This window comes from Garra rufa, unplaced genomic scaffold (assembly GCF_049309525.1).
Source record: "Garra rufa unplaced genomic scaffold, GarRuf1.0 hap1_unplaced_002, whole genome shotgun sequence".
Classification (NCBI taxonomy): domain Eukaryota; kingdom Metazoa; phylum Chordata; class Actinopteri; order Cypriniformes; family Cyprinidae; genus Garra; species Garra rufa.
This window is the reverse complement of record NW_027394277.1, coordinates 7,640,044-7,662,659: the sequence shown is the minus strand read 5'-3', so window position 1 is coordinate 7,662,659 and position 22,616 is coordinate 7,640,044. Positions and strand designations below refer to the sequence as shown.

The 22,616-nt window shown below is 38.0% G+C and overlaps 1 protein-coding gene across 2 annotated transcripts; it reads right to left on the bottom strand.

The window, feature by feature from the left end:
- Nucleotides 1-270: 270 nt before the first annotated feature.
- On the bottom strand, nt 271-20,358 carry LOC141305418 (uncharacterized). 2 transcript variants are annotated; one of them, XM_073832521.1, is made up of 7 exons: nt 20,184-20,358; nt 18,205-20,026; nt 17,597-17,728; nt 17,246-17,385; nt 12,260-12,487; nt 7,774-7,893; nt 271-2,762 (listed from the first exon to the last, which is right to left on the bottom strand). In XM_073832521.1, exons 6-7 carry the CDS (start codon nt 7,856-7,858, stop codon nt 1,660-1,662), a joined length of 1,188 nt encoding a protein of 395 aa, XP_073688622.1. In that variant the 5' UTR covers nt 7,859-7,893; nt 12,260-12,487; nt 17,246-17,385; nt 17,597-17,728; nt 18,205-20,026; nt 20,184-20,358; the 3' UTR covers nt 271-1,659. The 2 variants fall into 2 exon arrangements, with proteins under 2 accessions (XP_073688622.1, XP_073688623.1); XM_073832522.1 differs by having other exon boundaries at nt 17,597-20,023.
- Nucleotides 20,359-22,616: the final 2,258 nt, after the last annotated feature.

Sequence of the window (22,616 nt, the reverse complement as noted above, 5' to 3'; positions counted from 1 at the left end):
GCACCGCATCCTCTTTCACATCATCACATAAACTTGATCTAATTAGTTAGTGCTGAGTTATCGCATCGTATCGTGATATCGGTGTGAATCGTATCGTATTGCATCGCAATATGTCACAAATGTATCGTTAATATATCGGATCGGATACTTTGTATCGAGATGCGTATCGGATCGGCATTATACCTTAGATGTCCAACCCTAATGGGGAAACAATACACCACAATCAACCTCGTAGAGTTATTACTGTATTAATTTCTCAGTGATCTTTTTTTGAAATGGGAGTAATATGACAGACAATATTCACGATGTAAAGCAGAGGTGTTTTGAACAGAGTCAAATTCTCTTACACAGCTTTACACAAACACTAATATAAAATCAGTCTTAATTTTAAAGTTTGTGTATAGTTCATGTTACTAATAAAGTTACTAATGTGTTCAAGTTCAAGTTACTAATAAAATCAATAACACTAGTATTCAGGGGCAGAAATTGAATAATTCATTGTAAAATTGCATGAAAGCGCATGAAAAAGGAAACCAATGTGAAAACAGCACTGAGAAACACATGACAAGACTCAGCGCAGAGGAACAACAAAGCTCAGACTTAAGTCCAAATCCAAGATTATGTACCCCAACTCTAACGGTGCTACAAAGCACCTTCTCAGAATACAGGGTGGGCCATTCATATGGATACACCTTAATAAAATGGTAATGGTTTGGTGATATTAATGTCTTGTTTGTGGCACATTAGTATATATGAGGGGGCAAACTTTTCAAGATTCGTTAAAACCAAGCACGCCATTGTTTTTCTTGTGAAATTCCCAATAAGTTTGACGTGGCACATGACCCTCTTCCTATTGAAAACAAAAAAACTAAAGTTGGATCCAAGATGTCCCACTTCAAAATGGCCAGCATGGTCACCACCCATCTTGAAAAGTTTGCAGGAAGACTGGTTTGTTTTCAACATAATTCTACAGGGTGGGCCATTTATATGGATACACCTTAATAAAATGGTAATGGTTGGTGATATTAATGTCTTGTTTGTGGCACATTAGTATACGTGAGGGGGCAAACTTTTCAAGATACGTTAAAACCAAGCACGCCATTGTTTTTCTTGCAAAATTCCCAATAAGTTGGATGTGTCACATGACCCTCTTCCTATTGAAAACAAAAAAACTAAAGTTGGATCCAAGATGGCCCACTTCAAAATGGCCAGCATGGTCACCACCCATCTTGAAAAGTTTGCAGGAAGACTGGTGTGTTTTCAACAGGATTCTACTTCTACAGGGTGGGCCATTTATTTGGATACACCTTAATAAAATGGGAATGGTTGGTGATATTAACGTCCTGTTTGTGGCACATTAGTATTTGTGAGGGGGCAAACTTTTCAAGATGGGCGGTGACCATGCTGGCCATTTTGAAGTCGGCCATCTTGGATCCAACTTTTTTTTTTTTCAATAGGAAGAGGGTCATGTGACATATCAAACTTATTGGGAATTTCACAAGAAAAACAATGGTGTGCTTGGTGTTACCGTATCTTGAAAAGTTTGCCCCTAATGTGCCACAAACAGGACGATAATATCACCAACCATTCCCATTTTATTAAGATGTATCCATATAAATGGCCCACCCTGTAGAATCTGGTTGAACCAGTCTCCTGTTTTTAAGATATGCAGTGCATTTTTTTCATGTGCTTGTTAAGGTTTCCTTTTTGAGTAAAAGTTTTTCCACACTGTTTACAGGTGTAAGGCTTCTCTCGAGTGTGAACTCTCATGTGCACTTCGAGGTATCCATATTGGCCGAAACTCTTTCCACACTCAGGACAGGAGTAAGGCTTTTCTCCAGTGTGAACCCTCATATGCTTGGTAAGGTATCCTTTTTGGTGGAAACTTTTTCCACACTGTTGGCAGACGTAACACTTCTTCTCAGTGTGGATTCTCATGTGTCTTTTAAGGAATCCTTTTTTAACGAAGCTAACGCCACACAATTGGCAGGTAAAATTATCTGTAATGTGAACTCTCATGTGAACTTCAAGGCCTCCTTTTTGAATGAATCTCTTTCCACACTGTTTGCAGATGTAAGGCTTGTCTCCAGTGTGAATTCTTATGTGTTTGTTGAGGCCCGCTTTTTGAGTAAAACTCTTTCCACACTGTTGGCAGGTGAATGGGCACTCCCCAGTGTGAACTCTCATGTGCCCTTTAAGGCTTACTTTTTGAGTGAAACTCTTTCCACACACTTGACAGGTGAACAGGCTCTTCCTTGTGTGAACTATCATGTGGTTACTAAGGTTTACTTTTGTACAGAATATTTTCCCACACTGTTGGCAGGAGAAAGGCATCCCTTCAGTGTGAACCCTCATGTGCCTGTGAAAGTTTCCTTCATGGTTGAAACTCTTTCCACAATGTTGGCAGGTGTAAGGCTTGTCTCCAGTGTGAATTCTCATGTGTCTGTTGAGGCTAACTTTTTGAGTAAAACTCTTTCCACACTGTTGGCAGGTGAATGGGCACTCCAAAGTGTGAGTTCTTATGTGCATGGTAAGGTCTCCTTTTCCATTGAAACTTTTTCCACACTGTTGGCAGGTAAAAGGCTTCTCTCTAGTGTGAATTCTCTTGTGGACTTCAAGGTTTCTTTTCCGTGTTAAAGTCTCTTTAGTCTGTTGCCAACTGAAAGATTCTTCTCCAGTTATAAAATCATGATGAGTCTCATATTGTTCTTTCTCTTCTGTTTTATTCGGTACTATGCACTCCTCTTTTAGCGGCATGAGGTCTATGGTGAAAAAAGGTAAATAAAAGTTAGCCCAGTTAAATAGCTCAGAAACAGACGTCAAAACATTTACCAACATGTGTGCTAAAAAAATCCAGAAAAATGCATTTATATAGTATTAAAAATAAGTATTTGATCCCCTATCAATCAGCAAGATTTCTGGCTCCCAGGTGTCTTTTTTAAAAGGGAGTGCTCCTAATCTCAGTTCGTAACCTGTATATCATGTGCACTAATTGCAAATTACATCACCTGTCCTAGTTTCATTTAACCCTCTCTTTATAAGTCGGTTTGTGTTTAGTCTTTGTTGTGCAATTTTAATGTTATGTTGGATTTGAGTTCACCTGTGTAGCGTCTGGACCAATCAGACACACTTATTTATTACATTTAACAAATAATCCTTAAAACCAATAAGCCAACTTTAGGTTGGCGTTCTTGAAACAACCCCCAATGTGACCAACATTAAGGCAACTGGCCCTTAAGGGCAACTGATAACACCAGTTTTACGATCCAAAGGAATGCAGCAACTATACCAATCTTAGTACACATGCAAAGTACCTTGCTCTCAGACAAAGAGTCATAAAAGCCCACATTATTTCAAAACCTCCCGCTTAGAATTTCAGCCTCTCTAATTGGTCAGGCCCATCCTGAGTGGTCTTACTCTTCACAGACATAGAAGGGATCACACACAGCTCCGCCTTCGCTCTTCTAAAAATCTTGATTGCTGCCTGTGTGGAGGGCCTCCCCTGAGCCCATGCGTCGGGCCCAGAGGGGGGCCTCAACATATAGAGCTGCGTGGACTCCCCCCAGCCTGGGAAGTCTCTGGATCCCCATCTCTGAACTGCGGCCTGCGGTTCCTCAGAACTGCTCACTCGGGAGAGAGGACTCTCTCAACCAGAATAGAGTCAAGAACAACCTCGGAGTACTTCAGCCATCAAATGGAACCATCCAGGACTTCTTCAGAGGCTCCACGAGACTCTCGGTCGAATGCAAGTATCGTTTCTTCCACTAAACAGATGTTTTGTGTAAGCTATCGTATGCTGTGCTTTGCGTTAGAAACTGATGGTTCTTTCAGATGGTCAACTCAGCCTCACACCCCTTTTCTTGTAATCTTCTAGCTATCCTTATCTTTCCCTGTAACGTGTATGAGTGATGGTATGTTTGTTTGTTTAGATTAGTTATGTCTTAAGGCGGCCGTACACGGTGCGAATTCGGACAGTCGGAAGACCGTATGGTCACGCACACGTCACGAGTGACTTTTTTTTACGGACGCAGTGGTACACGGCACGATTTTAAAACCTGCCGATTTCCGAGGCAATCACATTCTGAGAGGAAGGCTGTGTATAATAAACTGTGTATGTAATGTTCAATACAACTGCTCTCTGTCTATCTCATAACTGCATATAAAAATTATGAGCTTTGACACTTTGCTACACATGCAGGAACCGTGTGATCACCATTGCGTGTGTACACTCGTTGCAAACTTGACAAAACTTCACCTCTACAGCAGTGCTAACAAGCATATGCATTAAAGACACTAGAACTGCAATGCTACAGCAACGTAGTATTATGCACGTCGAGGGTGTTAGTTGGCCACCACTATAGCTAGCAATAGCTGTAGCAAACAATAGGTGATCGATCACCGATCGATACCTCATACAGCGCTCGCTGTTCTTGCCAAAGTTCAGCGAGTTTATCCTCTGTGGCGCTGTCATGTTCATCTTCTTCTGTGGTTTTCTTTAGCTTCTGATTGGTCATTTGCAGTTTGCTCAACAAATCAGCTCGTTCAACAGCACACATGTCACGTCTTCAGTCGGACAGCTCCCGAAGTTTTTTGACATGTTTAAAAATGATAGTGAGGTCGTGAAGTGCTCGTAAAGCACTCTTGCTCGTCTCGTAAGTTGTCATACACCATACGAGCCCCAACCATACGAGAAGAGGCGATTCCCTCCGATAACCACAAAAATCGCATGCGAGCTCGTACGACCTCAAAAATCGCACCGTGTATGCCCGCCTGTAGTCTTAAGTAAATAAAACTCTTGTGCACAAATTACATGAGTCTCTGATTCTTCCTTGCAAATAAATGTCCCTTTATGATTTCCGATCAAGCTAAATGCTCTTATGCATTAATACTGTATGAATGTTATTTTTCTGTGGCCAAGAAAATATCATTGCTTAGAGTTGATATAAAATTACCCTGAATGTTCGCTAGACGAACAGATTAATTGATGGTGATTTGATTCCGCTACAGTTACTACTGGCGGCCGATATAAATAATAGTAATTATTTATATACATTTCCTTTTTGAGCTAAATTCGTTACACCTGCCTTCCCTGTCTGGATTTCCCTGTGTAAATTTTATTAACAAACTTTCGTTGAATCCTCGTCTCCATGCTTTTCACATATGCATCTGTGACAGATCGCAACCTGCAAATTTAGCAGCTTGTTTTCCCCCACGTTATGGATCTCATCTCCATTAATGTTATTCCAAGAAGGGGCAACACCATCCTACATGAAAAAAACATTTTCATCTTTCAGTGGGGCAGGGACCTGGAGGTCTATGTTGAGGAGTTCCTTAACGCCTGCACCATGCTAGCAGCGACAACGTCTGCCTGATGGAAGAATTTGGGTGTGGGCTGGACAATGAACTCTGCTTTGCCTTACCTGACTGGATCCTTCAGCACTACATCAACCAAGTCATGTGATCACGCGGGTTGGTGTACAAAGTAGGCGAAGCGGAGGAAGAGGACAACCTCGTCTAGTTACACCTATCAGATGTCTCGCAGCAAGACCCACAGCCAAGCATCACCCAAACTCGTGGAGCCCGAGCCCCCACTTCAGACAGAGCCAGTGTCAATGAGAGCGACAGCGCTAAAGATCGCTAGAGCACCTGAGCCAAGCCAGTCCAACCAGGTGCTGCCACAATCCCTGCGACGGTGGATGTTTCATTGGGGCTTGAGGGTGCTCAGGATAGTAAAACCTGGACCTGGGTCATTTAGATTTGGAACAAAATTTGACTGATTTCACTGAGGATATACAAATTGAACTTCCTGCCTACCCCGAAGAATCTATCTGTTCCCACCCACCCTCGCTCAGTTGTCTCTGTCCAGCAGCCCTGCTGCTTCAGCTCTAACATCCCTGTGTCCTGACAGCCCCTCAACCCACCATCTATGCGGTGGGCTTACCACGGGTGTCTGCCAGTCTCCATCGGCGTCATGGCCGGAGAATCCTCCGTCTTAGCCCTCATCTCTACCGACGCTCGTTGGTCCACCAGCTCTGGCAGGCTCCAATATCACACTGGCTCCGCGTTGGTCAGTCGTCGTCCCGCCATCGCCTCAGGACTCCACTCCTCCGGCTGCACCTTGTCGCTCTGTCCCACCCGCTCAGTTGGGCTGCTCTCTTCCTCCGGCTCCACCTTTGTTTTCTGTTGCACAAGCTCTACCACGGACATCCGAATCTCCACCTCGGTCGCCAGGGCTCTGTCTTGGCCCTCTGGATTCTCTGTATTGTCCAGGATCATGGGCTCTACCGCCACCTGTTCTGCCTCCGTTGGTCAGCCCCATGGAGTCATCAGCCCTTCCTCCACCATGGCTCCTCCCTCCTTCGGCTCCGCCGTGGGCTACCATCATGGCTACGGCTTGGGTCTCGCCTGACTCCTCCTGCTCTGGGTCCCTTCTGTTTTCCCCATGGTTCCTCCCTTCGTCCAAAACAATCTGGAACACACTCATCGTCCTCCTCTCGGGGGTCTGTCCTCTGCCGAAGTTTCCTCCTTCATAGACTTTATGTGTTAATTTCTTTTTTACGGCACGAGGTTGCGCCTCCCGAGAGGGGGAGTAATGTCACGCCCCTATGGACTGTCTGTGTTGGTTTTGCCCATTGTCCCAACCCCTCTGTTGCCCATATTTGGTCCTTCCTGTTCCTGTGCTCATCATGTGCACTAATTGCAAATTACTATCACCTGTCATATTGTCATTAAGCCTGTTTATATAAGTTGGTTTGTGTTTAGTCTTTGTTGTGCAATCCTAATGCTATGTCGAATGTTTGTTCACCTGCCTTTCTGTCTCTGTGCATTTTTATATATGCATACATGATCATTTCTAATCTTTTTATTTATGAAATAAAGAGAATACTTCATGGTATCATGACTCTTCAGCTGGTTAGTATTGTTTTGGACTGATAATTTCTTTGTCAGTGGGTAAAAAAATCAGCAGGGGATCAAATAATTTTTTTCCCACTGTATACTGTGTATGATTATTTGCAAATTGCCTTTCCTTTTCCACAGAAGCGAGGGGCAAAGTGAGCAGTGCTCATTATTCATTTAATATAGTCAGTGGCTCCAATACTGCTCTAAACTGTAGAAATGGTAAAATGGTGCCACAGTTTTCATTAGTATGTATTGCATGTTTGAAACCCTCATGCCATTACAAAAATTTTCATTTTTGGGTGGACTATCCAGATAATGAGCCAGTTGAAGAATGTTTGTTGAATTAATTATGACTGACAGAATTAAACCTTTCTGAAAAAGCCACTTTTGTGTTGTGTATTCAATACCCATTGCTAAAATAATAAACTTTTAAATATTTATTTAGAGCATTTAGGGTTTATTGATAAGTAATTATTTGTGATTCATTCAATCAAATCATGTAATAATTTTTATTACAGAACAATTCACTGACAGCCCTACTCAATATCATCCCTTTATCCACTCCCTGGTAAGATGATCACTAAACTTTAATTATAAATTTTTTTTTTTTTTTTTTTGGAGAATTGTAACATTTATAATGAGAAAAATAAAGCGATATAAAGTGCCATATTTAACATGTTACTTTTTTCTTCTATTTTACAAGTATTTCTCAAGCTGAAATTGTATTAAATTTAAAAAGTTTACATTTAAATCATACTAAGTGCATTAAGTAATAAAGATACTTTCCTCAAGTATCTAACACCCCTGGACATGCTTCAAAATTATCATCGAGCTTGGCTTTTTAATAAGGATCAAATGAGAATTAAAACCAACCTGTTTGTTCCACAGTATCTTCATGTTTGACCGTGTACGTTTCTTCAATTTTCAGGTCTTCGCTCTCCTCCTTAATAAATGCCATCTTTATAATAGTGTGTGGATCTCAGCAGGAATTATCTGGACAACAATTAACAAAGACAAATCAATCCAAAGTAAATCTCAGTGTTGGATCTCAATCAGCTCCCTAGTTCAGTAGTCGGCTCACTGGTAAGGGACAGCTAACAATTTTTAGTTTCCAGAACGTTTCCCATTGGTGAGCCAGGAAAGTTTTCTTTACGTAACTAGAACGTTCCCTTTAGGTCAGGGAAACGCTCTGGGAACGTTAGTTTTTGGTTCCCAGAATGTTCCCAAAAACGTTCCCTATTGGCGAGCCAGTAAAGTTTTCTTTACGTAACTAGAATGTTCCCTTAAGTTTAGGGAAACGTTCTGGGAATGTTACAACGTTCCCAAGAATGTCCCCTATTGGTGAGCCAGGAAAGTTTTCTTAACGTAACTAGAACGCTCCCTTTAGGTTAGGGAAATATTCTGGGAACATTAGTTTTTGGTTCCCAGAATGTTCCCTATTGGTTAGCCAGAAAAGTTTTCTTTACGTAACTAGAACGCTCCCTTTAGGTTAGGGAAACATTCTTGGAACGTTAGTTTTTGATTCCCAGAACGTTCACAAGAACGTTTCCTATTGGTGAACCAGAAAGTTTTCTTTACATAACTAGAACGTTCCCTTTAGGTTAGGGAAACGTTCTGGGAATTTAGTTTTTGGTTCCCAGAACGTTCACAAGAACGTTTCCTATTGGTGAGCCATAAAAGTTTTCTTTACATAACTAAAACGTTCTCACAGGCAACACAGGGTCACAAGTTCACACAGGCAACACAGGGTTACAAGTTCACACAGGCAACACAGGGTCACAAGTTCACACAGGCAACACAGGGTCACAAGTTAACACAGGCAAATTCAAAGAATCATAGACTGAAGCTACCTTATGCAACAGTGTAAAGAGGGGCTAGTACATATACCAGTGTGGTTGAATAGCTCGCTGTGATTGCATCTGCTATAATACTATGTGCAGTCTATTACATATAGGTTGAAATCCTGTGTCGAGCTTTTTAGCTATTTCATTTTTGCAATCAAATATTAGCAGACACCCATTATATAAAGGTGCTACACAATGTGTTATTTGCAGGCCTAAATATCTAAATATATTTGTAAATTAAAGTAGTACATAAGGCAAGGTAAAAGGTTAGTAAGGTAAAAGCACACTCCGAAAATTGATCTAAGTTTGTAACTAGAGGGATTTCTCATTAAAAAACATACCTTGGGCCTAATTGGTACCACATTGAGTAATGGTGAAAAAGAAAACAATGTTTTCCTTTAAAAAATTATAAGATATCTTTACAAAGACATGCATGAAGCTTAAATATATTGTGGACTAAGCATCATAGTAATTTTTTAATTGTGCCCACTTTAAGAAATGCTTTTTTTTTTTTTTTTTTTTTTTTCTTCATTCAAGAGAAGCTTGTGTTTGCGGCACTGTATAAGCCTATCTTTTAAAAAAAAAGTGAATTTAGTGATTTTATTACACAATTGGGGCTAACTCAACATTGCCAAATGTGTCAGGGAACTAACAAATCACTGAATTGGTTAAAATCATAATTTGCGTAAAATATGTTTTTCCCTTGGCCTTTTCTATTTGACTTTAAAGCTGAAAGTGGGCTTAATGGGTACATTTACCCCAGCATTTACATGCAGCTTGTTGTCTATAGAAAAGGCTATATTTTATATATTGTTTACTTAAAAAAAATAAATTAAAAATATATTTAAAAAAAACAGCTATCGAACCCAAATCACAATTTAACACGTTTACAAAGTAACATCCCAGATAGCAGACCAACACTGAATCGACATTGAATCAATGCTAATGCATCAATCATATTATCATTGAATCAATGTTGAAATTTAACATTGTTTTTTCATCAGTTTTGCACCCTGAAATAATGTTACTTCAATGATGAAAAATCGATCAAGATGGTCATTAAATCAACATTTCTTCAACTTAAATTAAATCACTTATTTAACATTGAATTAACATAGAAACATTATCAAATCAATCATGCTTTTACTTTTTTCAATCAGAGAACATGCATGACTGTAATTAATATGGTTTTGAATCAATAAGTCACTCAAAGTATGTGTTTATTTTTGCCCCACACTGTTTGAACAAGAAAATAACATTGAATTCAGGTAAAACAAATTATTTAAAAAAATCAAAACAACAAAAAACTTTGTGGTAACTTAAAAAGATATAGGCCCTGATTCGCAGACAGGGCTTAGCTTAAATCAGGACTAGACCTTAGTTAAATTAGGCTATTTAAACAGCTTTTATAAAATGCAAGGGAAAAACACATTACTAGTGTGCATCTGAGACAAAGCAATGGCAATGGCATTTAAATATCTGTCAGAGTAAGTTATTTTCAGTTAACCCTCTGGTGCTCTTCGGTCACTTCTGACCGAAAAATTTTCTGTTTTGAATTTTTAAAAATCACTGCTTAATCGGAATGATATGAAACTCGGTGACTTTTATGCCATTTGGAATGTCAACACAAAAAAAAATTGAGGGCATGATTCAAGCAGGCTAGGTGGTCGTAAAAAAAATAGTCACACTTGTGCTCTTCGGTCTAAAATGACCGACCATAGGAAATGAATGGGAAATCGACAAAAATACAAATATTCAGAGAATTTTTGTGTGTACAATCTACAAATCCTCCACAATGCTGAAAAAAAGTACACAGCAGTGAAGGGGTGACACTCTAAAACACACCCATTCATAAACACACCCATTCACACACACACGCACACACACACACACACACATTAATATACACACCTCTATTCGGTCACTTTTGACCAAAGCATTTTCGGTTTAGAATTTTTCAAAAAATCACAGCTTCATCAGAACAGTACCAAATTCATTGACTTTTATGGCATTTGGAATGTGAATACACATAAAAAATTAGGGCACGATTAAAAAAAACTAATAATAAAATAAAAACTTGTGCTCTTCGGTCTAAAATGACCGACCATTGGAAATGAATGGGAAATTCACAAAAATACAAATATTCAGAGAATTTTTGTGTGTACAATCTACAAATCCTCCACAATGCTGAAAAAAGTACACAGCAGTGAAGGGGTGACACTCTAAAACACACCCATTCACAGACAGACAGACACACACACACACACACACACACACACACACACACACACACACTAATATACTCACCTCTATTCGGTCACTTTTGACCAAAACATTTTCGGTTTTGAATTTTTTTTAAAAATCACAGCTTCATGAGAACGCTACCAAATTCAGTGACTTTTATGGACACACATAAAAAATGAGGGCACGATTCCAAAAAAAAAAAAAAACTTGTGCTCTTTGGTCAAAAATGACCGACATCAGGAAATGAATGGGAAATCGACAAAAATACAAAAATGTACAGAATTTTTCTGTCTCTTTCTCACACATCCACACACACATGCACAAATGAACTGAAACACAGCAAATTGAGAAGATGTAAAATAAAATAAAAATATATGTATAAAAAAATTACATATCCAGAGTGCAAAAGACACACACTCTCTTGCATATACAAAAAATTAACACTTCAAATCATATTTATAACAAAAAACTATCCCAAACTGGATAAGAAATAGTCTTTGAGATTGTTTAAATGTATGTTCAACTATTCCACCTAATAAAAATGCTGAATCAATTGTCTAAAAACAACTAGGCAATTCACAAGCTGCTTTGTAGAGAACTATACAGGCATCAAGTTACACCTGCCATTACAGATGTTTTTCTCGTTTTTTACCAACAGATGGCGCTAATCTGCCTTCAAAAATTAGTGTTGAATGGCTGAGTCTCTATTTCAACCTGAAATACTGCATTCATTAAAAAAAAAATTAAAAAAAAATTAAAATAAATTTTTTTATTATTCTCAATGGCAAAAAATGGATATTAATTACAGCATAAATATTCATTATTACCACAAAACCCTCTCAAAATGCAAAAGAAAAAAGAAAAAATATTATTAAACAAAAATGAATTGGAATGGTTTTACTGAAAAAATTACAGGATGCGTTACAGGTGTCCGGTCACTTCTGACCGCGAAGAGCACACGTGTGACTGCTAAACGAAGAGCACCAGAGGGTTAAGAGAGCTTAAACATGAGTTTAGTTTGGGACTAGCCTTGTGAAATGGGGGACAGAGCTTAAAATACAATGTACATACAGGATATGATAAAATGAAAGACAAAGTGGCCTTAATACATGGAACAGTTAATTCTGAATTTATAAAACAAATGCCAGGAGAAGAGCCTGTAAAAACTGACAGCATATAACAAATGCAACCTGCATCTGCAAAATGGAAGTAAATGGAAATTAAAACCATCAAAGCTAGAAACACTAAAATACCACAGACTGAGACATTACCAGTTTGCTGTTCAGGTCTTGAAGTTTGAAGTTTTTCCATGGATTGAAGCTACTTTTCTTATTAAAAAAAGATGTCCTTCATTAAACAGTCTGATAAACTTAGGGCTTTCCACAATAAGGCAATGTCCCCAAGCCATACAGGACCACAATGGAGCCAATGTTGCACTGTCACAGAAATGATGATATCTGAGGCCTTCCTTTTCTCAGCTTTCACTTGTTGTAAGGCATCTAAAGTATAAAAACAAACAGGATGTTAAAACTGCATAATGTTGTAAAACATTTGATTAGTAGTGTGCAACTGAAAGAAGGTGGGTCCTAAATATTTGGAAATGTGACTTAATGTACTACAAAATTATGTGCAAATTGTAATTAGAATTTAATATGGCAGATGAGTGCGCTTAAAATAAATATTTTTTTTCTCCAAAGTTAAGATCTATTGAAAACATAATTGTGGTGTATTGAGATAATGTGTATGGTGATTACTTGATTACTTGGTTTATGTCTGGTTTTCATTGGTTCCTTGTTTAGGAGCCAGTATATAAGTCACGTGATGTATTGCTGTGATGACGCGTGTATTCACTTAAGTAAAGTGTGCTTGATGGCATTTTGTTGGTGGTTTTGCCTCGTTAATACATAACATAAATTGGCGACGAGGAAACATTATGTGAAGGAACATGGCACAAATTGGAAGACTGGATGAATATAAACCAGAAAATGAATCCTGGTCTGCATATATTGAACGAGTGGAACTGTTCATGATTGCTAATGATGTAGATGAGGCGAAGCAAATGGCGACTCTGCTTAGTGCTATGGGAGCTTCCACTTATGGATTGCTACGGAATTTGGTTCAACCTTTAAAGCCGAAGGATAAAACATTTAAAGAAATCGTTGATATCCTACAAGCCCATTTTGAGCCCAAGCCGTTGATAATAGCTGAACGCTTCCGATTTCAGCGTTGTGTGCAAAAGCCCCATGAAACTGTGTCCCAGTATGTTGCTGAACTTAAACAGTGTGCGTCGAAATGTGATTTTGGTGCAAGTTTGGATGAAGCTTTACGTGATCGCTTTGTGAGCGGAATTCAAAGTGAAGCATGCCAACGAAGATTGCTTTCTGAAGACGCTCTTACGTTTGCACGAGCATTTGAAATTGCTCTTAGCATGGAAACAGCTGCCCGGGACACGCTTCAGCTGAGGAAAACGGAGGATTCAGCGGCAACTGTGCATAAGGTAAATGAAAAAACTACTCACCACCAAAGATATACATGCTATCGTTGTAAAGGAAGAAATCATAGTGCCCAGGAATGTTATTTTAAAAATTCGAAATGCCATAATTGTGGAAAGATGGGTCATGTAAAGAAAGCATGCAGAGTTAAAGAGAAGTCACATGTGAATAAATCCGCTGGGCCACAGAACAAGCATAAAGTTACAGCTTATATGTATGCTGAAGAGCCAGAACTGGAGATGTTCTCGGTGTTAAGTGATATTGAGAAACAGACATTCCGAGCGAATTTTACTGTGAATCAGCAAGATTTATTGATGGAAGTCGACACAGGAGCTGCTGTGAGCATTATTTCGCAAGAAATGTACAAGCAGTCATTTGCTCATTTACCACTGGAGGGAGCTCACGTAAAGCTAAAGACGTACACAGGTGAAAACATTCCAGTTTTGGGCCAACTCACTGTTATTGTGCAATACGAAGATCAAGTAAATAAGTTACCGCTGATCGTAGTGGAAGGGAATGGACCAAATTTGTGTGGTAGGAACTGGCTCCAGAAAATTAAGTTGAATTTGAAAGAAATTCGATATGTGAATCAAATGAGACAGCCCAGGTCTATCCAGGAGGTGCTTGAAAAGTATGATGAAGTTTTCAAAAATGAGTTGGGCACTTTGAAGGATATTAAAGCTAACATTTCAGTGAAACCGGATGTGCCACCAAAGTTTTATAAAAGTCGTCCACTACCTTTTACCATGAAAGAACGGGTGGAGAAGGAAATTGATCGATTGGAGAAGGCAAAAATTATATCTCCAGTAACGTATAGTGAGTGGGCTGCTCCAGTTGTCCCTGTAATTAAAAAAGATTCAACAATTCGTTTATGTGGAGACTATAAGGTCACTGTCAATCAAGCTGCCAACACTGAAGTGTATCCTCTACCACGAATGGAGGACATTTTAGCCACTCTAAGTGGAGGCAAGGTATTCTCCAAGATTGATCTAGCTCAGGCTTATCAGCAGGTCTTGTTGGATGATGACTCCAAGAGATATACAACAATTAACACACACAAGGGACTTTATGTCTATAATCGTCTGGCATTCGGCATCAGTTCGGCCCCTTCTATTTTTCAACGGATAATGGAACAACTGATGAAGGATCTGAAAGTTGTTGTCTATTTGGATGATTTGTTGATCGTGGGTAAAGATGAGGAAGAACATCTAGTAACTCTCTGTCAAGTTCTGCAGCGTCTACAAGACTCTGGATTAAGAGTGAAGAAATGTAAGTGTGAATGGGGTCAGACACAAATCGAATATCTGGGTCATGTGATAGATGGAAGAGGAGTGTACCCAACTAAGGACAAAGTGAGGGCTATTCAGGATGCACCAGCACCTTCAAATGTGAAAGAGCTGCGAGCCTTTTTAGGCCTGGTAAATTATTATGGACGTTTTGTACCACACCAGAGCACTGTGTTGGCACCACTATATAGGCTGTTAAAAGAGCAAGTGGTTTGGCAATGGGGGAAGAAAGAACAAAGTGCTTTCAATAAGTGTAAAGAACTGTTGACCAGTGATAAAGTGTTAGTACACTATGATCCACAGTTACCTCTGACTTTAGCATGTGATGCTTCAGCTTATGGAATTGGCGCAGTGTTGCAGCATACAATGCCAAATGGTGAGGAGCATCCTATTGCTTATGCTTCACGTACATTGTCCCCTGCTGAAAAGAAATATTCACAGATTGAGAAGGAAGCACTGAGCATCATTTATGGAGTTAAGAAATTCCATCAATATCTGTGGGGAAGGTCGTTTAATTTGATGACTGATCATAAACCTTTAGTGACCTTGTTTGGTGAACATAAGCATTTCCCAATGATGGCTGCTGCTCGCATTCAGCGATGGGCTTTAATCTTGTCAGCATATGATTACCACATTCGTTACCGTAAGGCAGAAGATCACGGAAATGCTGACGGCTTGTCACGAATTCCTTTACCTGAAATCACAGATGTGGGCACAGAAGCCATTTCAGCGCATATCAACACCCTCCTGATGAATCACCTTCAAGAGGCACCTCTAAATGCATCACAGATTGCCAGAGCAACTAGAACAGACCAAAAGCTTCCTAAAGTTTTCAAGTATGTAATGGAAGATTGGCCAAGTAAAGTGTCTGAAGATTTGAAGATTGAAGATTTGATTTTTATGCTAAAAGAGATGAATTGTCAATGGAACAGGGATGTGTGTTATGGGGCACACGAGTGATCGTACCCATCAAATTTCAGAAAGCTGTGTTGCGTGAACTTCATTCAGGACACCCTGGCATTGTTAAAATGAAAGCCCTGGCACGCAAATATGTATGGTGGCCAAAAATTGATATGGATGTAGAGGGAAGTTGTAAAGAATGTGAAATCTGTCAGCAAGAACAACGAATGCCGACTCAAGTCCCTCTTCATCCATGGGAATTTCCGGGTGAGTGCTGGAGACGGTTGCATGTAGATTTTGTTGGACCTTTCCTGAGTAATATGTTCATGATCGTAGTGGATGCTTATTCCAAATGGTTGGAAGTCTTCCGTATGCCACAGATTACGTCTCAAGCTACAATTACCAGATTGAAGAGAGTGTTTTCTGCATATGGATTACCTGAACAAATGGTGACTGATAATGCAACTACTTTTACTTCTGATGAATTTCAAAGATTTGTGAAGCAGAATGGCATTTTCCATACTACCAGTGCACCTAGACATCCAGCCACCAATGGATTGGCAGAGAGATATGTCCAAACATTTAAGCTGGGCATGAAAAAATTGAAGAATGAACAAATGTGCATTGATGATAAAATATCTTTGTTTTTATTGCGCTATCGTACCACCCCAAATTGTACTACAGGTCAGTCACCATCTGATTTATTTCTGAAAAGACATGTCCGCACCAGATTGGATTTCCTAAAACCAAACATTCATGAAGCTGTTCGCAGAAAACAGTATTTGCAAAAAAATCAACATGATTATCAGGCACAAGAAAGATCCTTTGCTGTGGATGATGCTGTTTTCTTGCGCAGCACAGTGGGAGGAGATCCAAAGTGGTTATCTGGAGTGGTGGTACAGCAGACTGGACCTGTGTCGTACAAGGTGTGTGATCCAGTATCGACCACTGTGTACAGACGACATGGTGATCAATTGAGACCACGTCATTCTTCCTCAGAGGCTTATGATGATCAATTAAAGTTGCGTAGCTCATTACCGACTCAGAAGCCTGAAAAGGAGAAGCCTGAAACTGGCAGCCCAGATTCAGGGTTAGATGGAACATCAACAGCTGTATGTGAGCCTGAATCATCAGTTGAACCACCTGAATACTTGGCAAGTCCGGTGGGTCTGCGGCGTTCTAAACGGACTATTAAAGTACCACAACGTTTCAGAGATTGAGTAGAAATTAATGTTTTTATTAATGAAGTTAATGTGGTGTTAATTTAAATGGGGAAGGTGATGTGGTGTATTGAGATAATGTGTATGGTGATTACTTGATTACTTGGTTTATGTCTGGTTTTCATTGGTTCCTTGTTTAGGAGCCAGTATATAAGTCACGTGATGTATTTCTGTGATGACGCATGTATTCACCTGAGTAAAGTGTGCTTGATGGCATTTTGTTGGTGGTTTTGCCTCGTTAATACATAACAATAATTAAGGCTTTTCTCATTAAAGTTAAGATATTTAAGACTCTTAATGGATTTAAATTTGATCAAACTAAATTTAGGACAAAAGGACCCATGTGGACCCTGACTTACCATGCACACCCTGGAGCCTGGTGTCTGTAAATAGAGTTTTTTTTTGTTCACGCTGATCTTTCAGTCTTCTACTGCCCAGTTCATCCGAGAAGCCGGCTCACAGCATCCTGACACGTGCCTGCAACAGCAAAACAGCCGACCTAAAAGGGTGTCAGGAACATATTTGCACAAAAAAAAAACATGGAGAGGTTACAAATAATTGTCATGGGAATGTATATATATATTTTTTATTAAGTTATAAAACATTAAAAACAGTATTCACTTGGTAGATGCGTATTGAATGAAAAACTTGCTTTTGTCAATAAATAAACAAATAGAATAAAAATAAATTAATCTTAAAATGTAAATTACCATCACACATCTGGCATCTTCACATTAAAGAGTCCACTCTGGTAGCTGCCATCTCTTGAAGCCTCAGACACTGGTTCAGCCAGTTCTTCAGTCCTGATGTGAGCAAAGCTGTGAAATGTCCTTCTGATGGGCCTATAAAAAGGAAAAAAATGGAGGGTGAAAAACACTGTTATTAGGTTAAGCAAATTCGTTTTGTGACATACTGACTTAAGGTGTTAAAAAAAACCTAAAGTATTAACGTTATATCAAACTAATATATAAAAATATATTAAATTAAATAATCAAATGTATTAAACTAATTACATAAAAATTTAGAAAAATCAAACAATGCAAGGTTTCCCCTATTTATCAGTCAAAGAAGGAGCTGAGAGAAATTAAAATTAGGTCGGTAGGACGAATAAGAAATTTGTAAACATATTTATTAACGTACATTAAAATTTTCCATTCATATATTTTTTCAGGATAGAATGTCAAAATCGCGATCAGTCTGCTTGTGCTGTCACATAGTGTTGAAACACAAACATTTAAACAACACTCTCATTATTGTATCTGGTAGAGGTTGGTGGAAAAACAAACCGAAATGTAATATATTTAACAAAAATTCTTACCTGGCCGGTCGTTGGTCCGGACGGCGCGCGTTCATGTGACTCATCGCAGACTCGCACTCACTCGGACTTGTCCAGATAAAAACACACAAGTTGTAAGGAAGATGAATAGTGAAATACACGCGAAATGAAATAAAGTCCATGTAACGGTAACTTACTTCTTTTCTCTGAGGTGAATCAATAAACATCTGTCAACTGTCGTCAAATAAAGGGAACTCTCTGTAACAAAAGTAAATGAAGTTACACGGATTATTTTATTGTTATTTCTAAGCGTTATATTTTATGTCAATTTTTAGAAATATTTTATTACTTACCTCTAATAAAACAGTTTGACGTTGCCTCGTCTGCGTCCGTTTCGCATTTGAAATCTTGAATACCGCGCTTTGATTTGATTGGCGGTTGGCAGCCAGCTTTAAGTTGCATTACTGCCACCTAATGGATTGGATTGTGGCGCATAAAAAACCCTCTGAATTCTCTCTATTAACCTGTATTCTTAGGTGATTCATTAAATGTATGCAAATTCTATATGATTTGAATCATAATTATAAAGAATATAAAATCATAAATCAAATAAATAATTATAATTTAAATATTTAATTATAATTTGAAAGTACTTTGCTTTAAAAAAAAATAAAAAATAATTTAATATCAAATATATATCTGGATGACCACAATAATTATAAAGACATTCATTGGAGCATTTATTCATTATCAGTCTCTGGCTGAATGTGCTCCTCTAGCTATAGCCAAAAACAGCTAGCTAATGAACACATTATTAGCAGCAGTAATAGTAGTAGTATGTTTTTAATGATTAAATGCAACAACTACTACTGTTACTGCTGCTAATAATATCCTGCTGGTTTATCTGACTTCTATCTAATGGTAACAGTTCTATGTTAATCTACACACTCTGCAAACAGTTTTATTTGTTTATTTATTGGTGCTGCTAGTGGTGATGAGTTCACAAAATTAACAGAATTTATTGTTTGATGTGCTCAATACATTTCAGGAAAATGTGCCAAGTATTGAATGAGGGATTGACAGTCTAAGTTCCACTAGTGAAATGCTGACCAAAAATCAACATTGATTCAATATTTTTTATTTCAACACAGAAAAGCATTGAATTATCAACATTGATCCAATATTATTTAGCACTGATTTTTCAACCTCAACCAAAATGATGATTCTGATGGAATTTCAACATTGAATCAATGTCACCTTGCTATCTGGGATACATATAAGCAGACTAGAATTTATGTTACATTTCATTCGCTACAATCAAGAAATCAAGTCTAATGTTTCCAAAGTATTTATAGTAGAAAAACTGCAAAAAACAACCTGAAATAATGTCAAGTTTTATATTAATCAAATGAGAGCTTGTCTATTAAGAAAATATATCATGTTTTTACTATAGTAAATATAGTTTAACAGTAGCGTTTTCTAATTAAACAACAGTAGCCTCACATTTACAATTGTCAGTGACTCCATGAAATGTACTTTAACATCATAAAACCATAACATGTAATATACTTTCAGTACAATATTCGAAATTAGTGATTTGAAACAGACAAATGATTCAATTGACTCGGAGTTTCTGATAAAATGATTCTTGATTCTGATACTCGCTCAAAATAACCTGCATACACGTTAGATAAGGCATAACAATGTTCCGGTCAATGTTAATGAATCAACTTCATATCGTTCGTAAAACTACAAAACAGACTCGACTGGTTGCATTGATGTAAACACTGTAAATGTTCTTCTTCTTCTTCTTTAGGTTTAATGGCGGGTGGCAAACCAGCTTATGGTGCATTTCCGCCACCTACTGGGTTGGAGTGTGAGACCATAACGAGCGGAAGGAAGATTGACGAAAAAAAAAAAAAAAAAAAAAAAAAATTATCAATAATAATTATTAAATATAATTATTATATCCTGTTAATTAAGCCTGTATCTCTCAAAAATTTTAAAATAAAACCATATACCTTTGACTGTTTCTGTGCATTCTGGAATATATCTTTGACTGAGATGACATTCATTTCCAGGTCTCTTAGTTTTCCAACAAGCTGATTTCTTTCTCTTCTGTATGCTTCACAGTGTAATAACACATGCTCAACTGTTTCTGTTCTTCCACAATGACTGCAGCACTCTGAATCACTTTTCCCTATAATAAACATGGAACAGTTAAGTTTGGAGTGTCCTATACGGAGCCTAGTTATTACTGTGTCTTCTTTTCTATTTCCATATGTCCTCCTTTCTTTCCCCACTTTTGATTGGATGTTAAATAGGTGTCTTCCTTTTGACTCTTTATTCCAGTCCTCTTGCCATAATCTTATAATTGCAGCTTTAATAATACTTTTTATTTCTGATTTGCATAATGGAATTTCTATTTCAACCCCCTCTTTTTTCAATGCAGTTTTGGCCAACTTATCCACCTCCTCATTCCCTTCTATCCCTACATGGGCAGGGATCCATACAAATTCTACACTTACTCCCATTTGATTGATTCTATATATATTCAGCAAAATTTCATACAGAATATCCTGTCTTGATGCAGAAGACCCACTTTTTAAGCTGTTTAGGGCTGAATATGAGTCTGAACATACAACCACACTTATGGGCTGAATTTCCTCCACCCACTGCATTGCCATTAAAATTGCCACCATTTCTGTTGTAAATACGGATACATTGTTACTTAACCTTTTAACAACACTGTGTTTGAAATATGGAATGTATATTGCTGCTCCTGTGTACCCGTTATCTGGATTTTTTGACCCATCTGTATATATTTGAGTACAATTGAAATATTTTTGTTGCAAATATTGATCTACTATTTCCTCTTTAGTCATACACCTATTCTTATCATTGATTTTACTATGCAACTGTAGATCTACTAACGGCATTTGAAACAACCAAGGAGGTATAACAGGTATTACTACAGTTGGGCTTGTTTTTATCCAATCAATTCCTATTTCCTTGGCCTCCATATCTGCATTCCATCCAAAACTCCTGTACTTAGTGTGCTCATGTTCCCAACACTTTTGGAGTACTTCTTTGACTGGATGGGAGTCTCCATGCCCCCTTACAGAATTCCAATATGTCATCTTTAGCTTAAGTGTTCTAAATTTTAATGGCATCTCTGCCATTTCCACCTGCATTGCTGAGACTGGCGATGTACAAAATGCCCCGCTTACTATCCTTAATGCTTGAGACTGAATGACACTAACTTTTTTTAACAAAGATTCTGATGCTGAACTATAAGCTATATTACCATAATCAATAATTGGTCTTATCATTGCACAATATACTCTTTGTAATGCCTGTCGGGTTGCACCCCAGTCTACCCCTGCTAAACATCTTAAAATATTTATTCCTTTTTTACATTTATCTTGAACTTTCTTTATATGGGACGCAAAAGTTAGTTTTGTATCCATCCATACTCCGAGGAACCTAATTTCTGTTACCTGTTCTAAAGTTTGCCCATAAAGGTTAATTTTGATATTAGGGGATTTCCTCTTCTTTGAAAAACATATCACTTTGGTTTTTTCTACTGATAACCTAAAGCTCCATTTATTAACCCAATTTTCCACCTCAGTAACTGCCTTCTGCATGCTTTTCTCTACATACTCAATATTTCTCCCCCTTTTCCACAGGGCACCATCATCAGCATATAAAGACTTTCCTAGTCTTTGTCCAATCGTTGAAAATATATCATTTATCATAAAATTAAATAACACTGGACTGCACTGTAAATGTTTAAAAACACCAACCTTTCTTCAGCAGAATCACAACAGATCCAGTGGAGCAGCGCAGGCGTGTGACGTCACATGGCCACTCCAAAATAAAAGTCCCATTCATTCGGCTATACACATACATGTTGGCTAGAACCATTTCTAACCATTTATTAATACAAAAATCATGTAGAACATTTTTTTTTTCAAAAACAACAAATTAACCATAGTTTTAAAACAAATAAAACCAAAAACATGGTTACTATAATTAAACGGTAGCCACAAATTAACCATAGTTTAACCATGATTACAGCTGGAGATAACAGCTGGAGAGCTAAGCACAGAGGCTGCCATCTGCGGGGCCATCTTGATTTGAAGTGTTATAAATGTGCATTAAAAAAAACAGAATAATATTAATAGATTTACAATGTTAATAGCTTTTGAAATGCATCATTATATGGGTACGAAATTATATTCTATATACAACATTTCTATTATGTGTGTTTGTAATTCTAGAGAGAAGTGCACCAATGGACTTTTATTTGCTCTGGTGATGTGACGTCATAAAGATGTGCTCCTCATCTGTTGTGATTCATGTGAAGAAAGGTTTGTGGTTTTAATGTTTTTTATTCTTTGGACATTGTTGCATCAATAAAGCGTTTTTACAAGCTATGTAAAATAAATGTG

What these genes read in the sequence shown, in the direction of transcription:
- LOC141305418 (XM_073832521.1), bottom strand. Translation starts at nt 7,858, where the DNA reads ATGGCATTTATTAAGGAGGAGAGCGAAGACCTGAAAATTGAAGAAACG. An exon ending in AGATACTGTGGAACAAACAG is followed by an intron (nt 2,763 to 7,773) that starts GTTGGTTTTAAT and finishes TTTTCACCATAG; the next exon opens with ACCTCATGCCGCTAAAAGAG.